A 10,767-nucleotide genomic window follows, 5' to 3' on the forward strand; every position below is an offset into this window, starting at 1 on the left:
TTTGAGATTCACATCTGATTCTGGAGATGTTAACCTGGTATCCTGATTAGATACACTGAGACACAGTAACAGGTGACAGAGAAATTTATGCTTTGTGGCATAAAACTTCAAGATATAACCTAGTTATCCCAGTAGGAGGTCTATTTATAAGTGATGGCACTAAACTTGGCACATTCAGCACTGTGCTTGAAGAAAAAGATTTCAATATCCATAATTAACTCTAGGGTTCACAGTCTTCATTTTTATTGGCTGAAGAGGAATTTGGGTTTTTTTCCCCCAACAATCAGGATGTTTTAGCCTAAATAAGTTGCAAAGAAAGTAAAATCTAGAAAAAAAAGAATAGCAGATCCCTGAAATATCTTTACTTTAACATCCAAGTACAATTTATATTCATGTTACAAAAAATTGGTTATAGGAGAGAAGATGAAATGTCCTTTAAAAGACGTAATAATGATAAAACATCATGCAGAAAGGTTGTGTGGGTCAAAATACAGTGAATAAAATGTCTTCACCAACTGAGATATTCGTTTGTTTGGAGCTAAAAATAAAAAGTGAAAACCTCTAACTGTATTTTTGTGGCCAAATTATGTAATTCATGGACCAAAAGCTGAATCAAAATATTTATATTAAAAAATCTGCAAAGCAAAGCAGTGCCTTGTTAGCTTGAATCAATGGTAAATTAAACACAACAGCAGTTTCACAAACTGTTATTCATAGGTCTTTGGAGAGAGGGAAGGTCCCCCAAATATTTCCTTAAACTATTTATATCCGTATCTTCCTTCAAAAGAAGTGAACACTGCAAAACAAGAATTAACAACATAAAACGTCGATTTTTAAGTTAAAACTGAAATGGCACCAAGTTACCACAAAATGAAAGAACAATTTAAAAAATTAAAAATAAATTAAACTAAAATTAATTGAATAAAACATTCACACTTCAAATAATTTCCTATAAAGGAGGAGGTTAACTAATTTACCTTAGATTGTGCAAGATAGGACGAAATCTCAGGAAATCCCAATGCTTCCCACTGCTTTAACAGCTCTTTGATATACTGAAAGTCTATGATAAGAGCAACAAGAGGTGCAAATAATGTCACTTTCATTATGAGATCATAATGCAACTGACATCAGTTATGTAATTTATATCAGTGCTATCGCCTTGACTATATAAACTACATGTTATCTGTGCAATGATGTTATGACATAGTGGGTGGGATAGCTACACTAGGTATTTGAGGTCTTTGCTTCCACTATGTAATAACATCCACCTATAGCAAATGTGGCTTCACAACAGCTACCCTCTGGAACACCATAGCACTTGACATTAGGTACCTACGACCCTGTTGGCCTTTTGAAAAGCCATTGAAACTTTGCTATTTTCCCAAGCACGGGATAGGAAGTTAGTTGAATTGATTGTTGATTTCCTTAGTTGTTATAGCATACTTCTATATAGTATAGTATGCTTTGGGGGGGATTTTTTTCTAAATGTTAGCTGACTAAACTCATGTTTGCAAGATGGATGGTCTGTTAAATTGATGGAAGAAATCAGTAACCAATTATTATTATTTACCATGCACCATTCTGAGCTTTTGTTATCTGTGTCCCTAGTTTCCACTCATCATTGGATCCATTTTCAGTTTCACCATGAGAAGCTAATTATCCCTTCCCTCACAAGACTGTACAGACATGCTTACTCAACAAGGGACTATTGTGTACCCACTCCTTCTCAGTCAATTTTAATACTTCAATACATACATAACTTCACAAGCTTGAGAATTATCTAAATTACTTATATCAAGGCACAAGGACGCAAGGACAACCTATTATTTATTTCCCATTCTTACAAATGAAAAACAGCCACATACCCCATCCTCTTTATTTCTGCATATACATACATAATGGAATATTGGTCAGGAAGGTTTTGCTTAGCATAAAAGATTTACAGTATATCAGAGGTGGTATTCAGAAGGTTCTTACCAGTTCTGGAGAACCAGTAGTGGAAATTTTGAGAAGTTCGGAGAAGCAGTAAATACCACCTCTGACTGGCCACATCCCCATCTATTCTCTGCCTCCCAAGTCTCAGCTGAACTGGAGGGAATGGGGATTTTGCAGTAACCTTCCCCTGCCACACCCACCAAACCATGCTACCCCACGCCTACCAAGCCACGCCCACAGAACCGATAGTTTAAAAAAATGAATCCCACCACTGTGGTATATGGAGAGACACACAGAGGTTATGAGTACAACTTTGTATGAAAGTATTTTTGAAACTGCATTTGCGTGAAAGAAAACAAAAGTTAAGTTTTATTTAAGAAACAGCATCATGAAGGGAAAGCCTAAATTACTTACCTATAGCTAAGTATCTGTAGCATGTTCTCTATTAGAGAGAGAGAGAAATTAAGAAGCTGAACAGCACCAGTCAAACGCAGAAGAAAAAGATAACTACAGGAGAAAAAATAGATGGAAGGCAACAGAATCTCAGTGTCATTAATAACAGTCATGATGTTTTAGACTAGGAAAACAAATTTTCTAGAGAAAAAAAGAATCCCTCAAACTCTCTCTACATTAGCCCCTTTATCAATAGATATTTATAGGTTCAAAAAGCTAATGTATGTCAAGTTAATTTTCAACAAGTGATTCATGCATAGTGACTATAAAGTGTGCTCCTATGGAGTGCAGTCCTAAGTGTGCAGTAAATACTTGCCAATTGCTATTTATGTTTATTTATAGTGTAGTTACATTGGCATACCACTTCCAATTTTAAAAGTCTCGCTGCAATTTACAAAAACAGAATAAAATAAACAGTAGGTAAAACAATCAATAAAACATGCATTAAAACATTATATAAGATACACAGAAATAATAAAAAGATGCAGCAAAGTAATTCTCCAACTGTGGTCTGCAGACTATTGGAGATGCATGGTGCTGCATAGGTAATCTGCTACAACTTCACACATTCAACAGCCTCAGCAGATTGTCTCAGCACATCTCCAGGTGAGTGTTGCTAGAAATGGCAAAGCAGGACTGAAGGCCAAGTGGGTCTCTGGCCAGTGAACTGCTAGTGCATATCTAATAGTCTGGTCCAAAGATGCTGACTTGAGCCTATTTGCTGCCTCAGCCCCCAACTGAAGTGATAGATGCTTAATCTTGAATTGCATTTTTGATTTTGAGGTTTGTTTAAAAGGGCTTTTAAAACTGATGAGATGGAAAGGGATACAAATGCAACTCTGCCATATGTACACAGAGAGAGAGAGAGAGAGAGAGAGAGAGAGACAGAGACAGAGACAGAGAGACAGAGACAGAGACTGTGTAACTGGGATATACACACACACACAAATATGAAGTATGTGTTTAACTGGGCTGTCCTTGCAGTTTCCAAAGTTGCATTTTGTGGTCTCAAATTGCAGAAATGTTGAGAAAAGCTGACATAAAAAATAATAGCAGCAATAAGAACTTGAAAATATAGGAACAGCATTATACATTATTTAAAGGTCTCCAAAAATAAAAATGATTTTCCTGGCCTAAAAGACATGGCGTGAGATGTACCTCACTGGCGACAGCATTCCAAAGTTAGAAAGCCAACACTGAAAAGTCTGCTCCTGAGTACCCATTCAGTTAATTAACTGATTAACGGAATAATCACTCATGGCATACTCTATAGTAGGATGGAGTATGGAGCCCTCCAAAGATGACTTTAAGGCCATGATGGTGAACCTATGGGACACATGCCACAGGTGGCACACAGAGCCCTCTCTGCAGGCACGCAAGCTGTCACTCCAGCTCAGCTCCACCATGCATGTGTATGCACCTCCTGCCAGCCAGCTGATTTTTGCATCTCTGCCGTGCATGCGTTGGGGGCGGGGCACATGTGGGAGGTGCCTGAGCATGCACAGGGGTCATGTATGCATGCATGGGGGTGGGGGTCACATGGGGATGCGGCATGCCCCCCGCATCCCATTTTTGCTCCCAGGACGCGGCAGGGAGGCTCACTAGCCCCCTGATGGGGCACCGGAGAAGTCACACATGCATGTGCATGGTGGGGGGAGCACAGGGAGTCACATGCACATGCACAGAGGAATCAGGAGCATGGGGGGATCACACACACGCATACAGGGGGATGAGGTGCACATGGGGGGTGTCGTGCATATTTTGGCACATAACAACAAAAAGGTTTAGCCAACACTGCTTTAAGGTGTAAGGAGGATGAAAATAGCAGACCTTCAGAAATTCTACTCCCTCACAGTGCAAGGTCTTTACAATTAATACCAATACTCTGAATTGGCACTGGAAATAAACTGGGTGTCAGTAAAAAAAAATGGTAAGGAAGTGATACAGGTTCATATTGCATTCTTGCAATTTTTATACAAACTAATTTCTGAACTATCATTGATCAGCAATCTGAAAAAAATTACCAGGGCAGGGTTTATTCAAATTAGGTCACAGCTTGTGTTAGATAAAGATGTTTCTTGCCAAAGAGGCCAGTTACTTAGCTTATTACTCAAATCAGGCTCTTGTGCAGCAATTTTATTGCCTCATCAAAATCCAAGGTTTAAAAAAGATCGATCTGGATGTCATCATCGTACTAACACTTTACTCTAAATCTTGAAATCATCTCACTGAATGGTTTCACGTAGCTGTTGAACAGAATGAAGGCTAAAACAGTAACTTAATCACAACACCAAAGCCAGTCACTATCTCTCAACCTTAGGAAGAACAATGGCAAATCACTTTGGAAATCTTCCTAAGAAAACTGTGGGGACTGCTAATCCTGGTAATCACTAGGAGTCAACACTGATTCAAAGGCACTAAAAAAAAGCCTTCAAGCACTATTCATCCTATAAACCAGGAGTCCATATCTATGTAACAGGAGTTAAAGATATTCCAAAAAGAAAGAAAGGAACCTCTTAGGGCTAGTGCAACAACAACTAGTGCAACAACAACTTTTGTACATTATTCCTCACTTCACAGTTAAATGAAGCAAAACGGAACAATATAAAAAGGCTTTCAGCAAGTCTTAGGTCAGCCATGCAATTTTTTTTCTTTTGATCTCTGTGTCAACACAAAAGTTGTTGACAGAATTAGGTTGTTTCATTTGTCAACAGAAAAGTGCCTTTCCAAGAAACAGCAAACTAATAGCAATAATGCTCCACGTATCATCTCATATTAAAAATAATTTCCAAATACTCATTAATTCAATATAAAAATGCCAGCAAACTAATATGCTTTGCTCATTTTACTCAGTATCAATATAATCAATATCTGTTCAGGTTACTGGAGCACTGTTTTTGTCCCTAATCAGAAAGGTCAAAACTTGAGGACAACTCTCCCTAGCTACCCTAAGGTTTTTCCACCTTTGCCAATCAGCATGATCACTACAGTGTTATTGAAAGCAGGACAAACCTGTTTTTAGAGCTCAGCTATCCAAAGGAAAAGAAAGAAAAGAGGCAATTAAATACTGATATCATCCATAGTGTAACCATTTTTAATTTCCAAGTTTCCTACAATTACAAATGTGCTAATATTGTAAGGGCAATCTAGCCTATGGGGGAAGCACCAGACCAACCTTTTCTTGGGTAACCTCTGGCTGGTAGATAATAAGTGTTATAAACATATCCAGAGAGCATTATATTGGAAATCACTGGTTTAGATAATCTTGCATTTCACACCTAACCAATCACACCACAAAATACATATGTCTAATCTTATGTATTATGATGCACATTGATTATCTATTCAAGTGCAGAAGAGTTTGCTGTACTTAACTCATACACTGCCCTCAGTATTATATAATAGGAAGAAAGAAAGATTTCGGCATTGTATGTACTGGAAATGCAGTCATTACAGCTTTTTCAATAGGACAGGCAGTCACAATTGGTGAACCCAGCAATACTTAAAACGGAAGTCAACTCTGACAAACCCTGCGGATGATGCTTATTCTGCCTTTCTTTTTTCATGGTGCCATCTTTTCCTGACATGAATGTCGTGCCTTAACCACTGTATGGTCGGTAGAAACTCCACAAGTATCGGGGTTTCTTTCCAAAGACCCGGGGAAGACTAAAAGACGCGGAGCAAACTTCCCCAGTTGTTACAAAAATTGCGACCGGGCCAGCGAGCTGAAGAAACCCGGGTACTTTTATGACGCTCCCGTTTTATGACGTCGGCAGAGCAAAAGTTAAGCGAGCCTCGCCAGCCACTCACCAAGAAGTGCTAAAGGGATCTTTCCTTTCCAAGGTTTTAGTCCACGGCTTGTGCCACGTGATGCTTTGAGCCGCTTCGGCCCAAAGTTGATCCGGCTCCTCCACCGACCTCTTGAAAACCCTGCCATAGTCACCTGCGGCAGGCGCGGCCGCCTGGGAGGCGAAAGTGCTGGCTATGTGAAGGGGGCGAGCTTGAGGAATGCCCCCTGCCCAGGAGCTCGGAAAACGCACCGGAGGAAGCGCTTGGCATGGCTGTGTGACACACCCGAGCCCGCCGGTCGATCCCCGATAGACGCGGCGGCTACAATGCACAATTTTCTGCAGCAAAGTCCTTTTGCCCTGAACTACCATGTTCCCTGGAGACGCCCCGTCCCGTGATGTAAGCAGGAGGTCTGTATGTTTACAACTAAAGGCAGACCGCCCCCTTCAGTAAACTAAATGTATTCAAGTTTTTCTCCAAGTCAACACAAAAAGTCGAGCTGGATTTCTGAACGTGGAAAACTGCTCGTTGGTCTTAGTTTTGCAACTTACAAATTTTCAGTGATTTGCAAAAATCCAGTCCGGGCTTTGTTCTTACTTCCCAAATCCTCCCCCTTGTTTGTTGAAAAAAAGGAATGGTTACCATACATTGCGTAATTCTGAACCTTCGTTCCTCTTTCAGCCTGTCCCAATGTGGCTTGTAACCCTTCATCCCTTAAGATTTTTCTTGTTGCAGATACTGTTAGTTTTTATTTGTCCTTCAGGTTTATCTAGAACTACTTCCTTTAATTTAGAAAATTCCCCTGTTTAAATCCTGGGTACAGGTAGTCCTCGACTTACAATAGTTCACTTAGTGACTATTCAAAGTTACAATGGCTCTGAAAAAAGTGACATGACCATTTTTCAGACTTACGACTGTTGCAGCATCCCCATGGTCACATAATTTACATTTCAGATGCTTGATAACTGACTCACATTTATGACGGTTGCAGTGTCCCATGATCATGTGAGATCTTCTGACAAGCAAAGTCAATGGGGAAGCCAGATTCATTTAAAAACTGGCTTACTCATTTAACAACTGCAGTAATTCACTTAACAAATGTGGCAAGAAAACTCATAAAATGGGGCAAAATTTCTCACTTAGCAACATAAATTTTGGTCTCAATTGTGGTCGTAAGTTGAGGACTACCTGTAGTCATTCTGTTTTTCAGTGACTAAGCTTTTACTGTATTCTTTTTAAAATACATTAGTATTAGCAGTACATTAGCATTCCTGGAATATGCCTACAGATTACATTTTAAAGAAGCTGTGTACTTCCTGATTTGAAAAGCAGGGGCAAAGTATTATGCTATATTAAATGATAATTATGATTCAATTTACATTGGACACAGATCAAAGCAACCTTTGCTCAGAATAAACAAAGTCTTAAGACTGAGTTTTGCCTATTGGTAGGTATCTGAGAAGTGAAATATGTACTGATCTTTCAGGGCCAAATTACCAACACTGAATATTTTGAAATTGCTTAAAGTATTCTGCTGAGAACAATGTGTAACTTTACCCACAGAAAAAAGGATTTTATTATTTAGGTGGTGGTGTGCGGGGTGGGAGTCCTCAAAAAATGTGCTTGCAATTGCTTAAAGGTCCAAACAAGAAAAGTAAGAGAAGCCCTGTGACTGGCAACGCCAAAAAAACCATATCAGTCTGTTCCTCCTCTCTCCATCACATGGAACCTCTCCCCCCACTTGCTCTAATCTTGAATGTGGATTTCCATCTTGAAAACTGCAAATGGAAGAGATTATTATTTATTTAGCATATGGCATACAAGGTTAGGGAGTCTACAATGTTTACACAAGGCAGAAGTCTCTGCTCCCTTTATTGCACTGGCGTTCTACCAGGATGGGAGAACTAGCTCTGCGCCAGCTGGCCAGCAACACTCTTGAGGGAGTTAGATCACCGGGGGGGGGGGGGGGGGGGGGGGGGGCTTTCCTCCACCAGTTTTCTATCAATTTCATCCAGGCAGATCCAGTGCTGGTTCCTGCTCCCTGCACAAAATGCAGCTGGCATTTCCTACCACCAAAGCGGTGGCACCTATTTATATATGGTACTTGCAGATGGTATGTTTTCAAACTGCTAGAGGGGGCAAGAGCTAGGAACAAGTGACAAGAGCTCACTCCATCCCATGATTCTGGGTTCAAACTGCCGGAGTGCCGATCATTTCTGGCCAACAAATCCAGTGTCATTAAGCCATTGTACCACCACGTCCCCTAATAAAAGAGGTCACTAAAGAATATAAAAATAAACCAGCACAAGGATCAAAAATTGGCTGGAGGCAATAACGGGGGTTAAAATAAAATGGAAACCTGAAGTTTTTTTATTAGGAATAATGTCTGTGAAATACAAAAGAGAAATCCAGTATTTAATACTACATATAATTACGGCGACAAGGATTGTCTTTGCCCAGAAATGGAAAAACAAATTAATTCCAAGCGAAGATGAAATAATAAGAAAGGTTATGGACTGTGCCGAAATGGACAAACTAACTAAAGAAATCCAGGGAAAAGAAGAATCAGAATTCTACCAGATATGGGATAAATGGTATAGGTGGATGGAGGAAAGAAACAAAAATCAATGAAGGAATATAACAAAACTCAAAAAACAAGAGTTATGAGTAAGATAAGAGGGTTAAGAATGGTGAAATCCAAATGAAATACAATGGAAGGGGAAATAATATAAGGTGAGCGGTATCGATTGATAATTGCTATTAGAAAGAACAGGACGTTCCTGTTCGTATTGTATTGTATAAATGTGGTATACGTCTAAATTTTGTGTGTATATTTTACATGATTGTTAATAAAAATCTTTAAAAAAATAAAAATAAAAATAAACCAGCACAACCATTGTGATTGTATGTACAAAAATGGCAGAAACCCATCCTCTTTATAAACTCAATATGAACCACATCAAAGGATGTTTTACAATTTAAATTAAAAATCCAATTCTAACTTATCAATCACCAAACAAATAACAGATACTTGGCTATATTTCATAAATGAGTTTGAGAAAAATATGGATGGTGAATGTTACAATATATATTTTGGCATGCACATTATGCAACAGCATATTATATATCTGATAGGTAACTCTCTCTAATTTGATATTATTTTAATGTAAATGGCACAGAACAGAGGATTTTAGTAAAATTAAATGCTTCATTTAACTGTAATAATATAGATGCCAATAGTCTATAAAAGTTCCATAGTATTGTACTTAACCAAAAAGTCATCTGGGATTTTTTCTATGAGTATAATATACATTAAAATTGGATCTTGTAATTTAAATTGTATAAAATCATTTGATAAGATCCAGGTTGAGTTTATAAAGTGTGTTTGAAGAGGATGGGCTTCTGCCATTTTTATACATGGCATTAAAATTTAGTATTTTACTTGTAATAGAATTATTACAAAAGAATTTATTTCTGAAACTATCAAGTGATATTGTGATACCTATCCAAGATTCTTGTATTCTCTAATTTTGAACTTTGTTCTTAAATCATTAGGCAGACTCAAGATAGTAACGTTATTGCAAGAGTAGATAATGAATATACAATCTCTACATTGTGATATTATAGCTACATTTTGAATAACTACATAACATGACCAAAGCTTACTACAGCTGTGCAGCAATGTGGTTTTATTTTTTATTTATTTTATTTAATTTGTCAAACGTGTACAAGATAACAGGTATAAGTATAAACATGGACATGAACAAAGGAAATGAGTACAAATGGGGCAATAGGACAGGGACAGAAGTCACACTGGTGTGCTTATGCATGCCCCCTATAATATGATTTATATTCTCGTTATCCTCTTCCCATTGGGAGGAATTAGATCAATAGAATGGATCTCTAATTTCACTAGCTTCTCTGTATGAAGTTGCTGCTGTTCCCTTAGCAAACATGCTTCTTGTGAAGGAGGACAGGATGTGAAATCATAAATGAAATATAACAGATTGTGTATTCAGGAAACATTTATTGACCGCACAGACTGTAAGCTCAATTTCCAAGATTCAAGCATTTCACTTCAATGAATAAAAAAGGACCGGTGACTTTCATTTGGTCAAATCCATAGATAAATTTGCAGAATTTACAGAAACTCTAAAAATCCATAAGAATGCAGTGCAAAGCGGGACAAATATTCTAATTTCAGTCTCCATAAAAGGAATATTTGAGTACAGAGATCCCCCAGCTTCACACATTGTAAGCATATCCCTACTGTATGGATAATTATGCATTATATTTCACACTTAAAAATTAGGATATTTAAGAATAATCTTATAATTCAAATTTATACTACAGATTATTAGAATATAAGAGAGAGAGAATATTGAGGAATAGTCAGCTCTGCTTCTAATATAAATTTTGATCTATTGATTACTGAATCACCTTCAAATATGCTAACATACAATTCATGCCGTGCTATTTAAAATGAAATAATTTTGGAATATGTTTCAAATATTTCCACTTTGTCTATTTCATAGTGGGGGAGAGCTCTTTTTTTCATTTATCCTAAAAAAAACCCAGGCTGTTCCTTTC

General features: G+C 37.9%; 1 protein-coding gene across 2 annotated transcripts in view; it reads right to left on the minus strand.

The window, feature by feature from the left end:
• ACSS3 (acyl-CoA synthetase short chain family member 3) overlaps positions 1-6,588 on the minus strand; it is a 55,937-nt gene extending 49,349 nt beyond the window's left edge. The window contains exons 1-2 of one of the 2 annotated variants that reach the window (XM_032221049.1): positions 6,199-6,280; positions 978-1,060 (exon numbers count right to left, since the gene is read on the minus strand). Coding sequence is in view for 1 of the 2 variants with exons in the window: in XM_032221048.1 (XP_032076939.1) it covers positions 6,199-6,548 (350 nt within the window). In the remaining variant the exon portion in view is untranslated. Of the gene's footprint in view, positions 1-977; positions 1,061-6,198 lie in introns of both variants that reach the window. The other variant, XM_032221048.1, reaches the window with a different exon arrangement.
• Positions 6,589-10,767: the final 4,179 nt, after the last annotated feature.

The sequence above is a fragment of the Thamnophis elegans genome, chromosome 7 (genome assembly GCF_009769535.1).
Source record: "Thamnophis elegans isolate rThaEle1 chromosome 7, rThaEle1.pri, whole genome shotgun sequence".
Classification (NCBI taxonomy): domain Eukaryota; kingdom Metazoa; phylum Chordata; class Lepidosauria; order Squamata; family Colubridae; genus Thamnophis; species Thamnophis elegans.